General features: G+C 40.0%; 1 protein-coding gene across 1 annotated transcript in view; it reads left to right on the plus strand.

Annotated features, from left to right (window-relative positions):
• Positions 1-25,449, plus strand: part of LOC128355878 (chemokine-like protein TAFA-1) — a 101,386-nt gene that overhangs the window by 67,547 nt on the left and 8,390 nt on the right. The window contains exon 2 of the mRNA XM_053316256.1: positions 21,365-21,505. Within this exon, the coding sequence (XP_053172231.1) occupies positions 21,365-21,505 (141 nt within the window). The remainder of the gene's footprint in view (positions 1-21,364; positions 21,506-25,449) is intronic.

The following is a 25,449-nucleotide window of genomic DNA, read 5'->3' on the forward strand; positions in this document are numbered from 1 at the left end:
TTTTTGGAGGTCTTTTACTGAAAGTGTTTTTTTAAATTGCTTTAAAACAGCATTTAGATCTTAATTAATATATATAATATGATTTACCACAACCAGGAACTGTCAGTTGTAGAAAAGTAGAGAATATTGTATGAGATTATGTGTTTTTTAAGGCTGTAAAAACAAAAGACAAAGAGCCTCCCGTAACAAAATCATTAATATGCATGTTTTCATAGATATGCATTTCATAATAAAATACACCTACCCATTATCGGTTATTTTAAGAGCCTGAATGTACAAAATCTTAGTCAGCACCACTGACCGTTGCTATTTTTCTGTTTCCGTGAGGGTTGCATTCGTGATATCAGCGGATGTCACCTTAGAATGAGTGTAGGTGTGTAGCTGTAGGCGTTTTTTGAAAAATGAAAGAGAAAGAGAGATGTAGAGTAAGTCCAGTTGTGACAAAAGTGAGTCAGCCAATGGAAATGGGGCAGGTTGCTGTTGGGATTTATTTATTGTGTGTTTTCTCTCCTGTTTGGCAAGTTAGTTTGTTCTGATAAATGAGCAGCATCTGAACCGAACAAACAAACTGAGGAAATTACAGGCAACAGTATAACAATTTTAAAAAGTTTCTGTGTCCTTGCCTTCTTTATTTATTTTTTGCTCCAATTTCTTGAGGATAGGTGACAGTGTGGGAAAAGAGTGAGAGCGAGGAGAGAGCTTCTTTATGTCTGGCAAAACAAAAATGTGGAGAACTGGCACTCACATACTCTACCTGCTCTCAAGAGAACAAAGCTGTAAAAGCCACATCCCTTCCAATGCCAGAAACAGGCTCATTTTCTCACAGAGATGAAGAGAGAAAAAAAAAAGACTTTCAATCTGCATCTGTTCTTCAATACTGAATCTTTCAGTTGAAGTGGAGTATTCAAGAGTAAGAGAGAGAGAGAGAGAGAAACATAACAGACTGGGAGGAAGAGAGAAAAGTGTGAGAGGCAGTGAGCTTGGTTCAGCCATTTCATCACTTACTGAGTTGTGAGACCGTCCCACTGCTCGGGTTCAGCGCTGCCAACTGCTCGGAGGAAAGCGTCCTGCTGAGTGCTGTCTTTTGGCTGCCACTCTGAGAAGATTTGAGACAACACAGAGCGGGCAATTTTGCACAATTTTAACGTTATTTCTGCCGGAGACATTTTCTTAACTTCTTTCTCCTATATTGAAGTCAAACCCTCATGAAAAGCTGCCACTTTCAACCTCTTGAGCATTAATGTTGCTGCTAATATGGGTTCGGTGCCTCTGGACTGAGCTGAATTCAAAAGTGCAACATCAAACCTGCCACTTGATAGCGTTGTGATTCCAGTCGCTTTCATTAACTTCAATTCAAACATTGGACGTTACAGTAGAAAAGCAGTTTCACCACTTCAGGTGACCTCCCATAGTGGGAATTGAATAATAACTCCCACAATAGTTGACCAACTGAGATGTGACCCTGTTTATTTTATAGTGCGTGTCAGCATTTCGTGCTCCACATTCAGTTTTTCGTTAGTCCACCAGTCAGATACCACAGGGAGGAGTCACATGTTACTCTTTACCAACAAGCAGGCATAAATGTTTCTCTGAGAAGCATGTTTGTGTGCAAGCAAGCATTCGTGTGTGACTGAGCGAGCGTGTGTGTGTGTGTGTGTGTGTGTGTGTGTGTGTGTGCTAATTGCTCCAGTGAAAGACAGATTCCTTTGCAGCTTGAGCTTATTCCTCCAACATGACCCCAAAGTCAGAACTAAAAAGGGTCACTAACACAAGACCTTCATTATACCACAGCCCCATGCAAATCAACCCCACTGACAAACTCAAGTGTTTCAAAAAAAATGAGAAACATTTCTGAAAAGGTGAGAAGGGCCCTTTCTGCCCGGCTCTGAGACGTCCTTTTTCAAGGTGAGCTCCCCAGCGCCTTCATAATTGAAAATTAAGTATTTGCTGCAGTATAATTAAATACTGACCTTTGAACTCAAATGAGACCTCAGATGCATATTAAGAGATTAGGGAGCTATTCACACACCACCGTGTTCACACGTATACACGCACACTCATTCACGGACGCATACAATGACAAGGTAACAAATGGTGACAGCTTCTTAATTATCACCCGGCTTAAGTCGTTAAAGCACTGCCTCCAACGTCACCTTTCGATTTCTACAGCCCATAAGTTCAGGGAATATCTCATTTATTTCTAATTAATTATCAGATAGCCCCATAAAGGTGGTAGTAATGATGAGGGAGAGGGCCAGACAACTCCTCAGGGGCTAATTCAAGGCTCTTAATTTGTGATACTGGAGGTTTTGGTAAAGAGGAATCCAGAAAGTTGTTACTCTGTAGCTCATGAAAAAGAGATTAATTTAAAAAGCTGTTTTTGGTAACATGAGGACAAACTTCACCATGCATAGTAGACATGCATACAAAGTGTCCCTGCATAGTATCTTAATTGAAACAGATAAGCAGATCAACATAAGGCTTCCAGACTATCTTTTGAAAGTGCTCACCAAGTCATATTATTTTCATTTGCTGACCACTTGCTACCTAATGTCTCGCTTCTAATTATCTCACACTGCAGAAAATGGTAAAACACTATTATTACTTTTACTGTTATAGATTTCTAATGAGTGATAAATTAAAGCGGATATTCTGATATGGGAGAAAAGCATTGCGTCGCCTCTCTCCATTTCAACAAATGGAATCATCAATGGAGTCTGGTTGGTATAAATCTTTTAGCAATGTTAATATAAATATGATTAATGATTATGAATGTAGGCATTTTTTATTTATACAGAAATATCCATTACTTTGATGGCCCTCACTTAAATTCACTTTAATTTCATTTCCCTTCTATCATCTTCAGTTTTATTCTTTCTTCTTTCTTTAAAGCCCCAGTCAAGTTTAGCAAGAAATCACTTCACTGTTTAAAAAATAAATACTATAGTTGACAGATCAAGGATATTAAACCATTTATAAAGTGAAAATAATACTCACTGACATGTGGTGTTTGCTCTACTGTAGTATTCTAGGTTTTGTGGGTCAAATGGCAGATGGACTTGAGTTTAGTAATAGCATCATTTAACTGGGATCAGCAGAGAACACCCACTTCAATCCTTTTGCACAAACTGGGAGGGGATTGTTATGCATACTGCTTTGAGCTCAGCAGTGGTTGAAATTGATTAGCACGCAGTGTCTCCTACTTAGCGGAGGAAGTCTACATTTAAAAAAAAATCACAACAGCTCTTAATCTTGGCCCTTAAAGTGGGAAGAGCAAAGGAAATCAATAGTGTTAGAATGTAGTTCTTCCTCTTACTTATCTATGTCTCATTCTGTGATATAAGGAGTAGTGAGAACAGGAGCTTTGAAAAGGCTCAGTGCATAACTCAAGCAAAAAATGTCAGCTATATGGTGATGTCAGGAAATATGCAGCCCAGGGAACCTTTAGTGCAGCATCCATCCAGAGCAGCCATTCAACTGGCTTTTTCAAACCAGGGATTGAGTGAAATCTTTTGATATTGACTGGATTCTGGACTTAAGTGTTTTTTCCTGCAGCTCAACCTTATTCACTGACTGCATGGGAAATATTTCAATGACATATTACACTTCATTTTGTATCTCTCGGCTCTGTCCACTGCTGTATATAGCTTCCTGTGCACCAGGGATAAATCACTTCCCAGCCAGCTTATTACATGAAATGAAGGAATTCATCATGGTGACAGTCAACCGTTGCGAGGCGCTCACTGTGATTTATCTGGGAGAAATTGATTGATTAATTAACACTGAATGAACAGTGCTTCGCTGAAGGGGCAGCATGGCGGCATACCTTGCTGCATGCCACTGTACATGTTGAAAGAACAGATCTCCAGTAAGGAGGCCTTAGCTGGGTGTACCTTGTAGAAGCTCTGATGTTGCCAACTCAGCTCATTACCTGACCATTGTAGGCTGTGGTCCAGAGCTCGAAGCTGGAACTTTGGTGCAAAGAAACAGAGCGTTCCTAATGAGTTCATCCATATGCCTTCGAACATAACCAAGAATGTCTTATAATATGACACTAACAGAGCTTTTCCTAAGAGACACTGCAAATTAAAGTTCACAGGGCCAAATTACTTCTGGTAGAATGGCTGATGCTCCAACTACACTGAGTCCTACCTGACAGAAAAGGGAGATTTAGTAAAACCATCATTTTGCTTTTTTAAATGTTCTTTCTTCTATTTAGCTAATTTTCGTAACAGCACACACGTTCATCAAATTAAAAAGTTCTAAGTTGTAAAATAATAAGTGTGTTGTCAATACTTAATTGGACAAAGGATACCACAATGATAAACTCAAGGGGCCAAGTCCACAAAAGGATTGCACTGCTTATGCAGCTGCTAAACCGGTGCAAAAAAAAAGTTCTTGCAAAGGTTGAAATTCATATACATATATATAATCAATACTATCTATTTATCTATCTATCTATCTATATACAGCTCTAATGGAGTTGTAGGATTCACCCATATAGGTAGCTTTATTCCAGACAAACCCAAGAATAAACCTGAATCTGTGTGTAATTGCTGACCTGTTTAGATGTGTAGCAGAACACAGAACATTAATTACCATCAGATCCTGACTGATTCAGTGTTAATGAAGTTACCACCGCTGTGCCGCATGCGTAAATGCGCACAGCCCCTTTGGAGACACACTTATTGATTCAGCTGCTGTGTGATGCTGCTGCCAGCTGTGACACACAGCCAGCTGTGGACAACAGACAGAACATCAATGTTAATGTTTCTGCAAAATCCTAGACACATTCAGTGATACCTGAACAACCTTAAGATTCAGACAACAATGTAACATTTCAGACGTGCCTGAATCATTTTGATAGCTGTATTTTGTATATTTGGCATTGACATTTCAGTAAATTATGTTAGTAAGTAAAAGAGACTAATTACATTAAAGTTGGTTTGTGATTTGGTTGGTTTGTGAGGTTGTATTGTTTTATTGTCTTGTTTTTCAAATCCCCAGTTCAGTGTTTAAAATATAACTTATCAAGGATATCAAACCATTTATTTTTTTAAGTGAAAATAATACCCACTGACATGTGCTATTTGCTCTACCACAGTATTTAAGGTTTGGTGGGATAAATTGCTGATGGACTGATGGATTTTAATGAAGAAAACATCACTGCTTAGGCCTGGGAGAAGGTCCACTCAGGTTCAGCAGGCTTCCAGGCTTGCAATACAGTGTGCCTTAAGAATGCCTTGTATACTCCAGTACAATGAAGGCACTGATCAATAGTTTGAAGCTCAGCTGGAGAAGCTGTATGCGACTGTCTGTCCTTCACAGATGTATACCCACTTTCATGAGAAAACTATCATTTCCATGGCTGCAGTTTTCAATACCTGACTGGAATTGTGTCTTTTTTTACAGTGTTTCCAGAGTTATTTGACAGGTGATTTAATGATAGCTAATGTTATGGTTCATTCTCTGTCTCCCTGTTGGTGGTCCTTCTCTTAGATTGTCTGTTATGTCAGTGTTGCAGAAAACCCATCTCAATCTTTCTGTTTAATTGCATCAGCGAAAATAATCCAATGGGTTTTTTTTTTCCTTCAGGTTTTGATCTGAGCAAGTGATTTTGATTAAAGTGTTTCTGTAAAGAGGGGCTTTCTTTCTAGCCAGATTGTGCATCAATAGTTTTGCGATTACAAGTCTTGAGTTATTCCAGCAGGCCTGTCTCATATTTATGGTCTTGTTTATCTCTTAAAAGAGCAGCAAATAAATACAGTGGTAAAGTCTTGTTAAAGTTTGTCCTCTAAGAAAAGTTTGAATAAAAGTTGTGACAAGGTGAGAGAGAGAGAGAGAGAGAGAGAGAGAGAGAGAGAGAGAGAGAGAGAGAGAGAGACCTAGTGTTGATGAAAGGAGAAAAAAGGGATGTGCCTTCTGATGAGTTATATGAGGAGACACAACAGTATGGCGAGCTTGCTGGCTGGCAACCTGTTCCATCTTTTATCCAACTGCCTGTTCTTCCGCCTCTTTTCATCCTTTTCATCTGCCGCTCTCATAGGGCTCCAACTGAGGATTCTTTTTATTATTGATTATCTAGTGGTTGCTTTTATGATTGATCATAAATCACGTAAAAATTACACACTGATCCATCATAAGATACTACTGTAGATCCCAAAATCCATATCACATTTTTAATTGATTTGATGAATTGATATGAAAAAGAGAAAACCGGGATTTTCATATTAAAATTGCATCATTGTTTTTAGTTACGTTAGCAGAGTGTATCAAGATATAGTAATGTCATTCAGTTGATCAGTCCATCTATCACTGTGGGGCAAACTATGGATGGATTACCCTGAAATGTTCTAAAACAATCATGTACTCTCCTGGAGGAATGGTAACAACTTTGGTGATCCCTTAACTTTTACAATATTTGGTTAACCTTAATTTTAATTTCCAAGCACTATCATTGTGATCATGACAGCATTAGTCAACATTGAGCTCTACTGTACTAAGGACAGCCTTACAAAGCTATAGATGATAAGTCTACAGCTAGGAGAGCTCTAGACTTATCATCTTGGCACTTTATTAATCTATTCACAGGAAACCCAGGTTTATTATATCTTGAGTCTTATTTTCAAAGCTCTGGGCATCATTTCTATCAGTCATGACAACATTATATTCTCTAAAGTAATATCTGGGAACACAATGACTGAGTGATTACAACAAAGTTAGACAAGGACAACAACACACTCATTGCTAATACAACTACCACAAATAAGATTCAACTTCTATGAAGCAAATTTTTTCAACTCATTTCCTCCAGTAGGTTCTTTTAATGTTACTGCTATTGTTATACTGAGTATCACATATAGTCAGAGTGAAAGTCTGAGGACCCGAAAATACACCACAATCTATGTCTCCCTCTGTTCCTCTGTTTTATCAGAGCCCTCCAGCTGATGCAAACAGAGGTGGGTAGGCCAGATGGGACGTGCCAAGCTCCACTTGTGACGTCAACAAAAAGGTGCACTATTCTCAGAAGGCCACATGCCAAATGTGAAGTGATTAATTAAATTCCAAAGCGAGGGGGTGGGCCTGAAGACATTTCTATTTTGAAAAGAGCAACAACTCTGAGAAAGACAGATAGGAGACCTTTTAAGCACATTTAAATCTGCCACTGTATTCAGCTGAATGACTCAAAATGAGTCAGTGTGTAAAACATACAGCAGTTTACCCTCATGAAATGCCATCAGTTATAAAAATGAGCAAATAATGGAGACCTTCCAGAAGAGTCCACGGTGACAAACATAGGAGTGTCATATTACAGTAACTACTGGGGATTTGCTCTCGGTGTGATCAACCATCTGTTGCTGAGCCTTGAGAGCTGCACTCTAATTTGATTTGTGTGTGAGAAACAGCTGGCAAATATTGTTATTACATTTTCTTTTGTTTAGAGCGCATAGGTGTTGACAGACCAGGGCAATAATGTGAAAATTAATGTACAAATTACCCCATGATGAAATTAATCAAAAACACACTTCTTAGCAACAGTGTCAAGCAAAAGACACTGTTTCAATTCTATTAGTTTCCATGTAGGAATATGAACCCGAGCAGCCTTGAGTGTCTCCTTTGTATGACAGACCTAATTACAATAACTACTACAACACACGTGAGTCATTTTGAAAGGATAATCTGTATGTGTGTGTCTGTGTGTGTGTGTGCTTGTGTACAACCATAATACACACCTATTCTCTCTGTTCCCTATCTGCATGTATTCATTTGTAACACTAAAGCATGTCTTCTTTGGGTGATGTTGCCTGACTTTGAATATTTTGGGGGTGTTTTTGCCTTCTTTTTTTTTTATAGTGACATATAACAAAGAGAACCAAGGATGTTGCGGCCCTATGGTATGCGTCTTAATCATGAGGACACCCGAACACGCTGGCAGAGTTGCCTTTTTAAAGTATAGGCTGCCTGCCAGTGTGGCCGCTGAGCCTGGTTGAACTCTTGTCAGTGACCTGGCGTAATTACAACCCTTCAGTTCATCCGAGTCAGATGGTACATCTCTCTCTTACACTCCACTGTTGGAGATGAGACATGAGAAGAGAAGGCAGTCAGTGAGAAAAGTGAAATGGAGACATTCTAAGACAAGTATTAGAGTGAAAGATCACGTTGCAGTTTGAGTACGAGAGTGTGTGTGTGTGTGTGTCTGTATGTACGTGTGTATGTGTGTGTGAGCAACAGAGAGGAGTTGATGAGTCTCTAACAAGCAGCTTCATCAGAGTGAGGAATGAGCTGCCAAGCAGGATCTTTCTTTTGACCTACCTTGGAGAGCGATGGATGGATGGATGGACAGATTGGTGGGATGGATGGATGGAGGGAGACAGAACAGAGAGAAATAGGGAGAGCATCTACTGAAGTGCTGTGCAGAGGCTCCTTTCTTCATTGCCTGTCAAGGCAGCTCGTCTGTCTGCCGGGAGACAATCACTTATCTCCTACCTCTGATCTCACAGTCACGACTTGGAGCACCACCAGTACACAGGCAATGACCAGGGAAATGATGCAGCAGATATGATGGATAAAGAGGATACACACGGTGACTGCTGCTTTTGGCACTGTAACCACCATATCTCTTCCCCAAGCTGATGTGTTGTAGGGGGTGGCGGGGGGGGGGGGGGGGGGGGGGGGGTATTTTTGCAAGAATAGTCAGTGGGTGAAAGGTAGAAAACACCATGGAAATGTTGTTAAGGTAGACCTTTATGTACATGAAAATTGTGTTTAACCTTATTTTTCTCCTGAATAACACAATTCAGTTTTTTTTCACAATATTTTTTATTTTTCTTTGAAGAAAGATTTTCTTTGGTTGCTTTCTTGCTCTCTCTCCCTCCTCTTCTCTCCCCCCCCTCTCTCTCCATCACAGAGCTCAGTGCATGCATTGCTCTGGTATTAGTATGCACACTGAGTTCAGTCACACTTTGATGTGCAGCCACATGATTTCACAGTCCACCCTGGTGGCACAGATCAAATTTACAGGTATGTAGGGGCAAGACTGATGAGGAGATTCAGGTTTTCATTTCGTCTTTACTTAACGTTTTCACAGTTACAATGCAATATAATGCCCGATATAGATGAATGCTGTGAATATATGGTATTGATGATGATACAGAATGGCACAAAGTTACGTGTTGTTTTGTCACATAACTTTGGGTAAGCAGGTAATGAAGTAACAGATTAATGCATAGCAAACTATAAAACATCTAGTTCATTCTATCATTATGTCTCTTTGCAATGAAGTCATCTTGTAAGAGAGATTGACCTTGAGAATCAGCATGGGCACAAGTTGAAAACAAAGTCACGATTCTAATCTTTGTAATTAATGGGTACAAGAGCCTGTGTCATTCATTACGGCTGATATTTAATCTCTTAGATGGGGGGGATAGTTTCTGTGACTGAATCATGGCATATTTCAATTCATGATTGATTCCTCTTTGCAGAAGATTGCTATAGAAGATGAAGTAATCGCTATCAGTCAAAAGGTGAAGAGTGTTTGAATAACTAAAAACCTACTTACTGTCCACTTGGTTAGCTCAGTCCATAAAATTAAATGAAGAATCATTTGTCTCCTTAAACTCTGTCATGGAAAAACAAGCTCATATCAACGTTAGCATCTCTGATAACAACATTTTAAGCTCAGATTCCTGGAGCTCTGTTATGGTAATGGTGACTTCTTGTGCTTTGAACAACTAACAGAGAAATATGATTCATCCATCAAATACTTCTTTTGTTATTTGCAACTGAGAGCCTTCCTGAAAAAATGTTTATGTGAGCAGCTGACATTACCTTCATCTGAGAGGGGAGGGGAAGAGGTGCTTCACAGTATCAAAGGCTAGAGGCAATTTGTTAGCAAGGTATATTCAAAAATAATGCATCAATGTCCAAAACAAAACATTCAAGAGAGAGGTGGCAATCTGACTTGGGCATTACTATAGATGAGGACATATATGGTCTGAACAGCATGTCTGTCACTGTAAACACCAGGTTTAAGCTGGTCAACTACACATTTCTTCATCAACTTTACTTCACCTCTCAGAAATGACACCAGTACAAACCTGCAATATTGAATATGTGTTTCAGATGCAGCATAACTGAAGGCACAGTGTTACAGTGCTATGGCAATGTGCCAAAGTCACAACATTTTAGTGTGACTTATGTGACATGCTGACTAAACTTATAGATACACCAGTGCTATTAGACCCAGGGCTCTGTCTCCTAGGAAACATAATAAACTTGAAACTAAGTCAGAGTTCCATACAGTTCATTGATATAGCTCTTGCTGTATCTAGAAAAGGTATTGCATTAACTTGGAAGTTGGATTCTCACCTCTCTACAGCAAAATCAGATATGACTAAGTGTATGCCCTCAGAGAAAATCACATATGCACTGAAACACAGATGTGATATGGCAGCTTTTTATTTCACACATAGCAACATTTCTTCTGTTAATTGCAGATTTCATATAACCTCCAACATAGGCCAGTACTAACATCCAGGTGCACTGGTTGAGGTGTCTCGATGAAAAGCATCTCATGACATTTTGTTTTACTTTTTTTTTCTCTTCCTTGTATTATTGAGTTTTTAGTGGGAATACTTATATGAAAATAAAATAAAATAAAATATTCAAATAAAGGAGAAGTGAAAGTTAGGGCTTTTACTTTGAGCATTCAGTAAGATACTATATCTTCCCATTCATTTAAAATAGTTGATAAGAAGCCACAGGAAGTTTGATTGCCATATTATCTCTACACACAGAAAACATGTGAACCATATAAAAACTATTTTAATAAACAGTTCCAGAATACAAAAGTCTTGATTCAAAGAGATGTCAACAGTGGGAAAGGTTAGTTGTTGTCCTCATCTCTGTGGGGATGTGGAATGGGGGCTTGTTAATGATAAACTCGTCAGTCATTTTTGTAATGAATCATCTCACTCATTGCTCTGGTGCGTTTAAAAGACCAGGCTCATTTTTCTCTGTTATGACCTCAACAATGGAAACAGATGAGACTGAGACTCTTCTCCCACTTGTGTTACCACATCAAGATGTTATCTCCAGCTTAAAAGCTTATCAAGCCGACAGTAATGATATTGAGTGACTGAATTGTGTGTTTTGATGGATATCACTGTGAGTAATCTGATGCCAAATTGTGTTGCAGTATTCGTATTGTTCCGATTTCAGACTCTGCAAATAACTATGCTCCCCTTCTCCTTTGCTATTACCCCCACCAAGCCACCTCCTCCCCACCCCCCACCCATCTCTCGTCTCGATTATAGTCATTTGTCATAGCTATGATTCTTTCCCACAGGTAGAGAAATAGGTTTAAAACCCATTTTAGTGCCTTGTGACACAAAAATAGATCATTATTGTCCGATGCCGATTGGCCCATAGGTAATCTGTTGTACATTGTGTACTGTGCTGTATTTTCAATAGTCTCCATTCTGGTCCCTGATAGGACTTACAGCCTGTCTTCAAAGGTATGAGGAGGATAATGAGTTTTAACAGTGAAGAAGCACCACTGAGGATGGGGACAATTAACAGTGAAGACTCCTTTCATCAAATCATTTTTCAAACTGTTTGTGGCTACAGTTACAATAAATCACCAATGGGGTGAACATTTAAAAAATAACTTTAATTTCCATGCCTTTGCTCGACACTTAACACTCAAAATTGGTTTGTACATTGCACCACTGGTTATCCATGTTGGAAGCAAAAATGTTAAAAGCTGGTCTGAATGGTGGTCCACATCAGAAGGGGTATTGAATGCTGGCCATCATAAAGAAGTGCAACATGTGAGAATGCATGAGTGTAAAGAATGCAAAAGAGAGCTTGAAATTGAAGTACAAACCTCTACACATCTGGCCAGGTGTTCAGTTACAGTGTACTGACACCTTTAGTGATTTCTATATGCTGGATCAGGGTCATCATTTCATGTACGTACAGAGTAGAGATGGACAATACGGAGAAAATCCTCTGTCACTGTTATTTTATGTCAGTCGTTTCAATGGAAAATCAATTGAGAAACTGTAAGAATATCATAAACTGACAGGGATTACATACCAATAATAAATCAAGACTCATATGAATACTACGATTATATAATATATAATATGGCTACGCTGGTGTAAACATCATGCCAAAATATCAGATGGATGACACATTTTGATAATCGCATAGTATTAATTGTTGTGTTGCCAACCTTATATTTATATTTATATCTATCAAAATAGTTGTTAAATACCAAAAGTAATAGCCACAAATTAATTTCATAATGTGAAAACCACACATGAAATAAGTGGAATGACAAACAGTGGTTATTTTAGTGAAGTAACCTTTGTGCCCTTTGTTTGATCCATTGATTAAGAAAATCATGAAACACTGAGATTCAAGCTCACAAAAGAGATTTTTGAGTCTGACCAATCATCTAGTAAACAGATAGAAGGAAGAAATGAGTATTGCCTGATCAATTCAAATGATTATTCTTCAGCTATGACAGATTACAGCTCTTTACGACAGCTCCATGCTCATGTCTTTCTCATAGTCCACAACACGCTCCTGTCCTTGCTGCCACTGAGAGCAAGGTCAACCACTAAATGCCACATCTGACATTGTTACTCTGAATTGTCAAACAGCAGCTAAGTGTTTAGCACATTGATTTTCCTCCCTTTTGCTCTTACTTAGATTGATCACTGTGTGGAAGTCGGTCTTTTGGAAAGTGATCAATGCTATATCATCTTGCGAATGCGTCATTTAATAAGGTGCTTAGTGGAAAACACTTTGTCATGTACATAAATACAGAATACAGGCATTGAATTGGACAATATTTCAAATATATATATATATTTTTGAACACATTCCTGGCACATTTGAGGAATATGTAGGTACTGTAGTTAGATGTAGCGTGCATATTTGAAAACATGCTGCTTTGGTTCAAATTGGTTTCAACCAGTTACATTACATTGCAAAGCAGGGACACTTTTCACAGCTTTCTAACTACATTTGCACTAACAGCCTGGAGTTATGTGTTTGTACATACACGTGCTACAGTAGCACATTTGAATTTCTGTTTTTGCCTACAATCATTTACTATGAAATAAATAAATAAATGAATGAATATATAAATAATTAAGAGAAAACATTACCAGAGTGACGTCCAACTGCCTAATGGTTTAAGGCAGCATTAAAACATGCAAACACACCAGTGAGAAGGATATGAGCACATTAACATTTATTGCATATGGAGCTCGGCTATGCAAAATCATACGACTCCCTGATTGCTTGGCTTTACAGAAAGTAGGCAGATTATTTGCACAGCAAAGAGGCCTTTCTCTATATACACTACTCTGGGAGTTTTTGCATGCATCCATAATTTGATGTTAAGTGCCTTCTGATGCATTATGCATATTAGATAATGTATTGTTAGTAATCCAGAGAGTGTCATGCCAATCCAGACCCCACACGCAGAAGCCCTTTAATAGCTTGATCAATGGTTGAAACAGCCAGCATGTTCTCTGCATCACAGTTCCTTCACAGTGTAATTTAGTGTCACACAATATTTAGGATAAATGTGTGACCAGACAAAAGGTACACCGTGTGTCATACTAAACAGACCTATAAAGCCTTTTGTAACTTCTTTTTTTGTGTGTGTCATTTTCTGAACTTTTTCCTTTAGAAGAGGTGAACTGAAACTGGCCGTCTCTATTCAGGCCATTTTCCAGGGCTCACAGCATCCAATTGTTTTCTTCCAAGGAATGTCACTTTTTGAAGGCTGCTCTACGGAAAGGCAGTTTTGTGATTTTGAATGGACAATTTAGTTGCTCATTTCACCATCCGACTCTCATTTAGAGTGAGCAGTGACCTGTGTCATATGGACATTGAATAGAGGTCAGGCAGTACCAACTGTACTGCAGGGTGCATTAAAACACAATCTCATGGCTGTGCGGGGGAGTAAAGACAAAAGAAAGTACACACACCAGAACCAGAACCAGAGGAGAGGAATAAACTAAGATACAAGAAGTGATAAATAGAAGTTTGCAGATTTTATCTAATGCTTCTTTTAATACGACTGTGACAGCATACAGTAAATTCAGTATTATAGTATTTCTGGCACTGCTCAACACTATTTCTGGCTTCACCTCCCTGTCATGGAAATAAGATAAGCAGGATAAGGATAAGCACATTTAAAATGCAATGAAGCCCTACTTCACAGAAAAATAACTGCTGTGCTTATACAGGAGTATCCAACAAAGTTATCCTTACACCTGAAAGACCATGGAAGTAGGTTACATCCTGCATATGTTTACCATAATCACTCCCTTTTTCCATTCATCTGTAAGGCAACTTCTGAGAACTTTTCTCCAAAATGGTGTGCTGTTTTCTTTTTTTTTTCTCTATTAGTTTTCATCACTTTTCTGAACAACCATGTGGGTAATAAAAGCTAGAATTGACATTTAGGCCATAATGGTTATCAGCAGACCATGTAGTGCCCCTCCCTTCATGGGGCTTGAGCTTGGCAGTGGGTCTTCTAGCAGCGGGCTGAGTCCATGACATGGAGAGTTATATATGCCAGGGCATTACAGAGCCCTTCTTAATCCGGTTTGTCATGCTACTCCCTCTGGACTGGGGTAATTTCATGGTGCTGAACTGGTATTGATAGAGCCTTGGTAAATGAGGCACGCAGCAATCGTTAACTTTAATAACCATAAAGATGTGAGCATTGGAGTCATACAGATCCACAAGAGGAAACCCATACAGGTGATTAAGAATCGACCAGGGTCGTGGCCAGCAGCCCTATCTTTCGCATTCGTACTAATGGAATTACCTGGAATTACCTGTTAAAGATGTCAAGACTATTACCACCAACAGTGCAATTTCTACACAATGCAACAATCCCCGTTCATTAAACTGCAGCTTATTTTCATGTCTGCATGGATGATACCTACCTTTTAAAAACAAAATGCATTTCTAATACTTTTCTTTTTGTGTCTTTTTTTCACCCTGACTTTCTCATTTATCAAACTCCATAGTAGGTTTCTATAGATTGGATCCACTCTAGTAAAGTGGTATTCAGTATTCCGTGAGGGCAAAGCAAGATCCAAAAGTAAGCCATACCAGCAGTAGGGGGCATGACGACATTGATTCTTGTGACTCTAGTATAGCTGGGTCAGTAGTTTCTGTCACTCAGCTTGAGCTGCGTAGTGTCTTTCTTCCCTCTCCCTCCTCTTCCCCTATCTCTCTAAGGTTTGTGATAGCTGCTGGCGCTACTATAGTTGCTATGTCTGCTATGTCTGCTTGTTTGTCTACTGCCATTACTGTGGGTGATGCTGCCTTAGGAGGAAAGTGAAATCCAGGCCACAAAACGGTTAGTGAGAAACCAGCCTGAAGCCTTCACACTGGCTGAGGTCAGAGAAACCATACGAACAACTGCAACAGGGTGCTGCTGATGATAACCGTTGAATCCACTCCAACGCCTGATACATCAGCGGCTCAGGAGGTTTTCAGATTAGATGGTTAACAACGCCTGAGATTAATTTGTTTGTTATTCTTAAAGACATTCTGCGCCATACAAACTCCCAAAGCTGGCATTCCTCCCACTTCTTTAGATGTGCTTTGTGGTAAATGGTGCGAGCTGTTCTGGTGGCGTTCCTGCTTGAGGCTACCTTTTATTATTCATTGGTGAGAGTCAGCTCACTTCAGAGTGAGAACAAGTGACTAGGGCTCAAACCCTAGTGGACTATTTACCGTCAAAAGCCATGAGAAATTCACCACTGCAAGGAACTACTTTGCATCCAAACCTTAAGTGGCGTTAATGATGTTGTTTCATGCTTTCATCAACAGGCAACCCTTTCTTATACATACCATCAGTGTCGTGTTAATACTCTGACATGAAAGTATAGCAGTAAGGTCTAATTCTGCTCCTCCTAGAGGTTTTTTCCTCACACACTATCCATTTTAACTGTTCCCATTACAGAAGCAGGAAGAGTAAATGAGGGTTGTGTAATTTCTGATAAAAAATATAAACAGTATCAGTTGCCAAGAGGAAGGACATGAAAAGTTGTTCCCTGGCACTGCCTCCAAGGCCCCCATTTGGAAGCCACTCGACAGTGCTTTGTAGCATGTTTAAACATTATCCTGAGTAATCAAGAGGAGTGTTCATGGAGTTCCAACTTGATGTTTAAGTAATGAAAAGCTAAATTCTGGTGAGCGTCATTAAACATATATGCAGTGGGACAGCTGGCCCACAGCCACTTTGATGCCGTTGCCTCTTGAAACAGATCATTAATAACTTTCTTTTTTCTTCCTTTAAATTTGAAAAACATGAAACTAATCGGGACAAACAGAAAAGAGCTTTTTTTTAAATCCCAAACATGTCTGGCAACATTTCAATCAGATGTATTTTATTATGTTTAAAACTATGCCTCACAAGTAATAAAAAAGGTCATTTCCATTATGCATGAATTCAGCACAAAAGTTGACAGAAATAAACCATCTCAATAAACAATGCTGCATAATAAAACATTGTGGGGGGCTGAATTGCCTTCTCTGGCACACAGTACAAAGCAACTTTGTTCTAGTGAAAACACATTTGGCGAATGCGAGATTCTCAATTTGTCTTCCAAATATGTATAATTTTCAGCAATATTTTGAAATGTAGCTTGCATTCTGCTTCTTAAATAACGCCAGAGTATCACATTTACATTTCTTAGCTCAGTATATATCTACATTTATTTTCCAGCAATGGTTAACCATAATTCTTGTTGCTACCTGAGATGTAAATTGACAATTAGAAGTACTAAGACAGTGTATAGCTGGTGATTGTTAGTGATGCAGATGCACTGGGGAATGACAGCAAGCCCACAAACAAAGAGAAACTGTAAAGAAAAACAGACTGGATGGTTGATGCAGCATCTGCCTTTCTGGCAAAACATAACCGGCACTCCAGTATGGAGGTGGAAACAAGTTATTTTCACCTGAGCGTGCACTGATTAAGTTGTTATGACAAGTTCTGGAGAGGCTTAAGTTTTCCCAACTGCTGTGTTCCTTCCCTTGGCCATATGTCATTACTTAATAACTCTAGCACTGAGAGAATCAGTATGAGAGAGAGAGAGAGCTAAAGAGTGTTAGAGAGAGAGGAGGTGAAAAATTTGCTGGTGGTGAGCCAGTGATTACTGCTCTTGGCCACTCTGCATAGATTAGTGTTGTTGATGTTGAAGCTGAGCCAAGGTGTAGTGCAAAGAGCTTTTCTTTGTTGTTATTGTTCTTTTTTTTTTTTCCTTTTCCGGTGACATTGTCAAAAGCACCTGCATTTATTTCTGTGTCAAAAAACTGCCAGCTGCAGTGAGATCAGAAGGCAATCACTTGCCAGTTGAGTACATTTTTTTGCCACTCATAGGATAAAAATAAACTGTCACTCTCATTCCTGTGAGCCTGGAGTCTTTTGATGTCACAAAATGAATACATAAATATGTCATATATGTTACTATGACCTTGAGTTTATGCACAGACATAACCCATTGGAAGTCGTGGAGTATATAGATCTTAATGGTGATTAATCTACTGTATGGGTGTTATGCATGTATGTGAGTGCACAAATGTGTTTACATGCACAACTTTATTTCAAATCTATCTTTTCGTGCCGCAAATCCCTCACTGTGTACACTACAGAAAACTCTAATATGAAGTGTGGCATTTTGTCTTTAGCTCCTGTTCCTTCTCCCCCTATCTATCGCCACGTTTTACAACCTTCCCTCATTAACAGCTCCTAATTGGCCGTTGGGCTAAGCTGAAAACAATGAAGAATTGATTTCCTTAAACATAATCACCTCATCCAGTCATTTAATGGCTGCTGTCACTGTGGGCCGCCAAGAGAAAAATGACCAGTCGATGGTCCCATCGATGCCCTTCACCTCCCTTCACCAAAGGCTAGAGTGCACAGCCACCCACTCCATCTTAGCAGGTTGGTTTAACCCCTTTAGTTGGCTGACAGGCTCCAAGCAAAACATCCATCACAACCCGTAGTCACGTCTCAAGTTGTTGCGATCCCATTAAGCACTGGAATGCGCAGTTACTATTGTGCACTTGAGCAGAAAGTATCTGTTATGAAATACTACCAAATGTCACATGCATAAACAAACTCATATAGACAGAGACACCATACAAAACCACACCACACACACACACACACACACACAAACTCAGACACCGATAATGGATGGTTATTTACCCCACCGTGAGCTCCAAGCTACCTGAATGAGATTATGTCTAGTCCAAGTGGCCATTTGTCGTTTAAGTGGCTCTTGTGACTGGCCCAGTAGTCATCGTGAAGCCATTTACACTGCTCTCTCCTCCACATACCAGATGGTTCATAGTGATCACGCCTAATGTCCACCTGGCTGATGGCTTGACTTCACCCCACTGCTGATACACACACACACACACACACACACACAAACTTGTACTAATGTGTGTGTGTTAGGGATATTCCCAAATACAGGATAATAATAATGGTTTAAATTGTTTTAATAATCATTAATCATCAGTGTTTGTCTGTCCTACTTAAGTGCATTTAGTCAGACATGTTCAACAATTAATATTTCACTATTATATTAGCCCTATCATGTATTTTTAAGTACAGTAACATCACTACATTATAGTGGAATTTTAAGCATTATTATAACTTCAGAAGAAATATATATTGAAGTTAAAGTCATGGCATCATGCTGTAACAGCTGGAAGTATGATTGCTCTCAGCTCCTGTCCCTGATTGGACTCCCACATCCTGCACCAATCTCAATGACCAAATGTAAGTCTTCCATCAGTGCTGGGCTCCCTTCAAAACTAACTACTGCAATGATGAACCTGCTGTACAAAAATGTAACTGAATGATTTTCCAGTCAAAACTGTTACACTACTGTCTTGAAAACATCTAGAATGGAGCATAACATTAGTTCTGGCAGAATGCTCAAGTCAATACGACATCAGTCATTGCACTCATGCAAAGTATCAGACCGTTGATGCATCACCTATTCAACCATCAGCTGACTTAAACTTCCAATCCCATCCATACAAGTGTACTAGGCACCCTGTATAACCCAGTCAGTTCTCACTATAACTCTTCTGATACCCATGCCAACAGTATTTGCTGCCACAACTCCCTCTAGCAGCCCAATGTGATTTGTGATTGAAGCTTTTGTATTGATTTGCTAAGCTCTAATAGTAATTTATGTTTGCATCTGTCCTTGATTCTGCACTGTTATGTTACAGGCAATTTGTTCTCCCAGTAGATTCCCTGTTGTTGCACACATGAAAGATTCCTCAAAGAGCAGATCTTTCTCTGCCAAAGTTAATAGTATAACCAATTGAAATAAATGATCAAGTGGCTCTGACACAGGGTTGCATACAAGCTTGAGCATTTAACTCACAAGCAACTGTTTCCATAGCCTGATACCCACTGAAGAACCAAATTTAAAAGTCTCACTTTCAGGCATTTCACATAACGCACAAAGGTGAACGTGACACGAATATTAAAAACATTGCCTTTTGTTGTCCCTTCTCCCTTGTTCTCTGGTTACACTTCTGTAATTCTAACCTGAAAAACAGGTGTTGAAGCTTGCTGAGGGGACTCAACCCGATTCGGTATTCTGTGACGCAATGTAAACTCACTTATTGAGATCAGTTTTGACTTGAAAGCAAGTCTGCAGGTCAGGGAGCTGTCGGTAAAATATTCAACAAGCCAACACATTGTGGGGTTTGTGGTTTTAGCACACTCAAGGGATTTTTCTCCTCACTTTTATAGTCTGTGTTCTGCCTCCTCCTGCCCAGAAATATCTAACAACAAGCGCTGAGAGAGTGACATTAATACTGCACGACAGAACAGTCCAGCAGGACTGCAAATGTTTGCCTTTTAATCCAGGACTCAGCGGCCTTTGGTCTGGCCACGGCAGACATTGATGGGAATGGGAGAAGAAAACTGTTGCCAAACTTGTCTGGGCTGCTGGGAGCTCACTTCCGTAATTCATGACCCAAGCCATTTCAAACATTTGCACAACCAACCCAGCCAGAGAAACACACACCGGTTGTTGTCATGCCAGTGGAAGCAAATGCATCTTCTCACCGCAGCGGGATGTCCTCTTTAAAACGTGGTACAGCCGAGTGGAACAAGCCACAAACAAGATGGAATGTGGCATTTGGTTGCCTTTCCCTCTATTTACACTCTATTTGGTAGATTTGAGAGGATAACTTTAACCCTCTGCTTTTTCTCTGTCTCTTCTCTTCTCTTCTATCTCCTCGTCTCGTCTCCTTTCCTCTCCTGTCCTCTGTCCTGGGATGAGCTCCAGTTTGTTGGACGCCGGTGTCTGTTGCAATGGCTGTCAAGGGAAGATAAAGAGTTTTTCCTGGGGCGTAAAGAAAGGGGAGAGCTGTGATGGAGGGCCTCTCTCCTGCAGCTCCGCTGGCTGCATTAGCCCCTTGCTTTATAATTGTGTGAAGGGGGCACTTCCAGTGGCTCCCTCATTACTCACTGGCATGGTCAGTCCCTGGCAGCCAGACACACCTTGTCCTCTTGTTCTCTCTCTCTCTCTCTCTCTCTGTCTCACTCATTCCAGGATGTCCCTCAGCTTCACCACCCCCTCTCACTCCCCTGGGCAACCCTCCCTATTGTTATTTTGACCCAGCACCCCCATCGGTGCATATCACATTCTCTTCTCACAGAATTTTTTTGACACCCTCCTTTGTCAGACTAGGACCTTTTCTAACTGATGTCACCTATGCTTTTGAGTTAATGCTTTTATGTAGTATAGCCTAAGACTGTATTGGCTACAGCATGAGACTCAAAGGTGTCAGCCATCTAAGTTTCCTGACAGGAAAAAGAAATAGAGACAAATGATTCATCCCTCTTTAATTATATTGACAACATATGGGAGACATCAAAAATGCAAAGGCAGCCACATTAATACATACTGAGTGCATGATGTGATCTTCATCATGTGCTGATTGGTATGGAGTGAGGACAGCCAGCACTGAGTGAGAAGCAATTAGATAACATAATTGAGATGCCTCGAGGGCCAATTTGTTACACATACTTACAGTGTGAGTGCCCAATAATTTTACTTCAGTGTGCCTCAAATGATATGACGTGAAGTAGTTGAGTTTTCTTAAGCCTATTATCTTCTATTTACTTTGTTGTTCATGTGGATTTTTGCTATTAAAATCACTTACAATCAGTTCATTAAGACTCACAGGTCCTCTGCATGTGTGTTCATTTTCTGTGACATGTTTCTTCACACACACTGACCATGTACCTCTGTGTCTGCCTATCTGCTTGCAGAGGGAGGTACGTGTGAGGTGATCGCTGCCCACCGATGCTGTAACAAGAATCGTATCGAGGAGCGTTCGCAGACAGTCAAGTGCTCCTGTTTACCGGGGAAAGTGGCCGGGACGACACGCAACAAACCCTCCTGTGTGGATGGTGAGGAAACTTCATGTATTCTAAGTGCTATTATAAAAAGGGGGGAAAATGTCCAATGCAGTCTGATAGGCACCTGCTCTAGTAGCAGTTAGTATTTCTATACTGTTAAAGGAACAAATGACATTTTTCTGTAAAAGTATTTGTCAAATTACAAAAAAATACAAAAAAACAAAATTGTGTCAGTTAAATTGGTGAATATGATAAGTAGTAAATAGATTGCAGTTAATATTAAGTCAGTTACAGTAAATCAGGATGCAGTTTTGGGAATATTGTAAGAAATCTGAGACTATTAAGTGAGATTATGGATTGAAACCTGAGGGGTAAATATTACTGTACACTTCTGTTTGGTTTGAACATGTATGCATGAGTCAAGGTATTGATTGTTGAATTTATTATTAGGTAAGAGATTTCTCTGATTCATTTTGCCACAGTGTAGCTACAGCACCAATATGTCATAGAGACTAACATCACATGTCAGAGACTAAATCTGGGGTTATCTTTAAATTAATTATTACAAAGACACTCACTAGTCACATGCTTTTATAAACACCCCAGGCCAAGACCTAGAATATAAGGCAATACACCGTCGACTGTATTTGGTTTTGCTAATAATAAAACTGCATTCAACCATTAAGATCCAAGTAGTACAGTGCTGCTGGGCATCAGGAGAGATACAGGATGATCCAGTTGAGCTGTTGAACACCTGAGCAGGGAGCATGTTGCATTTCACATTTCCTAAGGCAGATAAACCTGATGGAAATGAATAACTAATAAACACGAGTCAAGGAAGCTTCAGGCTAGTGCACCTGATTTACCTCAGCTGAGGAAAACAATCAGGCAGAGACAGCTCCATGGAGAAAAAAAAAAAAGGAAAAAAAACCTGACAGGAAGTCACAAGTCTACTGAGACAGAACTGCGATGCCCCCTTCACTCCACGGAGCTCATTTATTGCTCTTCAGTCTAGATCTTTTCACCCCTACCTTCACAAGAGATCAAAGTCATCTCTCTGACTGCCCTCTTGCGAAGAAATGACACCAAAATATCTTCATATTCTTCCAGACAGGCCTGCTCAGTGATTTTCACAGAGTTGGTTAGCCATAGCTGACACTCAAGAAGATCCTAGAATATCAATTAGATATGAGCAAAAGATGACACAAAAGAACTTTCTTCTGGTTTGATGAAAATGTACTTAAAACTGCTGAGTTTTTAAGTCCTTGAGACATTTTTGTTCAAGAAACTGATGTTCTGTTTGCCCTGTGGTTGGAGACATCTCCTGAATGAAACATTTACAGAGTTCTGACCTTGAGCTGCATCTCGACATTCTTTTTCAGCAGACAGTGTTGTACTCATGCATAGAGGCAGACAACCATACACAGTCTCCCCAGCGGGATCTTACAGACAAGGGACTTTCATGGAGATTGGCTCTCATGCAATAACATTGTCATATTGTTATCCTTAAAACCCTTCAAATCTTCTTTTGTGATGTGTGCACATTTGAGTATTCCAAGTCAGATACAGCAAATGAGGTGCACGTTTGTGAGATTTGATCATTTTGAATAACTGATACAATTGAAATTGCCGTACTTGACAACCACTTCTGCTTTGTTTGTGGGCAAGTTCCATTCATAAAAAATGTTAGATTGGAAATCAGCAGACAAAAACTTAAAAAGTTTCAGCAAACAAGCCAAAAATATGTACAGCTGCCAATGATATGCCATCCAAACAGTGTTTACTGTGACAGAAATAAACAGGGAAAGGTTTAACATGAGGTGAGATGCTAAAAAAAAAGACAGAGAAATGTGGGAGGTTTTTTTTTACCTGTGGAGAAATATGAATTGTATGACAGGTTGTGAGCACTTGTACATGACACCCAATAAACAAATCTGTTCATATTAGCAATTTCTTGCATGAGGCCCATTTTGTTTTTGTTTTTTTTCAGTAACCATGCCCTAGACTAGACTAAACTTAATAAAATACCTAAAAACCTTTAGATCAGACTGAGACATTTTCTCGCCCACGACTAAAAATCATGCCTCAGTCCTTAAGATGAAAACCATGCTGCCTGACTAACATAATAAAACATGAATGAGACTTTAGGCATGAGGCCTTTTTCCCCACCGTGTCATTATGAAATCCAGAGTTGAAAGTTGAAGTTGGACAGAGGTAGACAAATCAAAAAAGTACATAGCACAGTTTGAGACATGAAGGTGGAGAAGTAGGAGATGTTGTTAACACTTCATGCCTCTATGCTTCGGGCTCCCGCAGCGTAAGAATCCTTGCTGTTAGGGTATTGATTAACAAGCACTTATATATGGAGTGGTGATAAAAATGGAAATGACAAGCCACTGAGCAGCACCGCTACAGTATCGAGCATCATTGCACCACACCATAACACTTGACCTGAACTCAATACAATCAAACAATAAACTTAATAAATATATTTTCATGACTTAGGGCAGGGATGTCAAACATGCGGCCCGTGGGCCAGAACCGGCCCACCAAGGGGTACAATCCGGCCCACTTTCTTTCCTTCCTTCTGTCCTTTCATCTGTCCTTCCTTCCATATTTCCTCCTCCCTTTTTTTTCTTCCTGTCTTCTTTTCGTTCCTTTCATCCTTCCTTCCATCCATTCCTTATTTCCTTTATTCTGTCCTTCCTCCCTTTCGTCCATTCTGTCCGTCCATCATATCTTTCTTCCCTCCCTCCTTCCTTCCATCTTTCTTTCCTGTCTCCCTTTTCATTCCTTCCTTCCATCTTTCTTTCCTGTCTCCTTCTCGTTCGTTCCTTTGTTCCTTTTTTTCTTCCCTCCTTCCTTCCACGGTCCGGCCCACATCAGATCAAATTGGGCTGTATGTGGCCCTTGAATGAAAAAGAGTTTGACACCCCTGACTTAGGGTCTTTACTTACATGCTTGGATTACTTTCACCTGCTTTACAATGAAACCGTCTATTTGTTATTTAACACAGAAGCCATCACAGGATAAAGGCTGAAGGGAAGACACAAGAATGATGTGATTATTCATCAGTGCTCATTTGTAGTCAGAAGTGTCATGCGTTGCAATGCAAACGCATCATTTAATTAAGGGATCTTTTCTTGGAAGCGTGGAAATGAATGGACACAGGAGAGGAGTATTCCATTCAAGGCTGTTTGATTGTCTGGGAAAGCCATACTATAAAGTTGAGCGTGTTTGTCAACTGTGCCTGTGGGCTGCTGTTGCACTCTGTGAGGGATTATAGACTTGTGGAGTCAGTGGTCTGTCCCCTCAACATTGCACCAGCGTGGCCCAGATGGAGCTTTCTCCCCAGGTCCTGGCGTTATTAATGTTCCGTCCAGATGAGGAACGATCTCGCAGCCCAGCTCATCTCACCACCTCCCCCGGGGGACACCTGCCGCCACTGTACCATACACAGGTTACAAATAAATAAATAAATAAGTAAAATAGCCAGTGTTCTGATATAACAAATCAAAAGTATATCCTCAGAGGTCATTTGCTTTGGACACACATACAGAGCCCGCAGGAGTGAACGCTCCTTTATCTTTGGCCAAATTTGCAGGCACAGGCAGTCTCCCTGATGCGCTATATTATCAGTCATTAGCATCAAACTCCAACATCAAAGCACACGGTGAACATCAGTCCTATTGTTGAATGTTTACTACCTCGTGAATACAGGTCACATGGGGTTATTCCAGTTGCTATTGGTAACTGTTTTGGTTATTATTAATATATGGGGATGTGACGACAGCTTGCGTTGGGAGGCGTCATGCTCAGTGGGGGTCTGCTGTCAGATTATCCCCGTTGTGGGAATTGATTATTAACTTTGACAAGGAGAACTATGTCCCAGTTATGTCAGGGCCAACGAAGCTCTTAGTGAAGAACATCCCTTTTAACAAGTCAAACGCTCATATCTCTCCTGCCTCGCCGGCCCGATCACATGCACCGAGATT

This window comes from Scomber japonicus, chromosome 3 (assembly GCF_027409825.1).
Source record: "Scomber japonicus isolate fScoJap1 chromosome 3, fScoJap1.pri, whole genome shotgun sequence".
Classification (NCBI taxonomy): domain Eukaryota; kingdom Metazoa; phylum Chordata; class Actinopteri; order Scombriformes; family Scombridae; genus Scomber; species Scomber japonicus.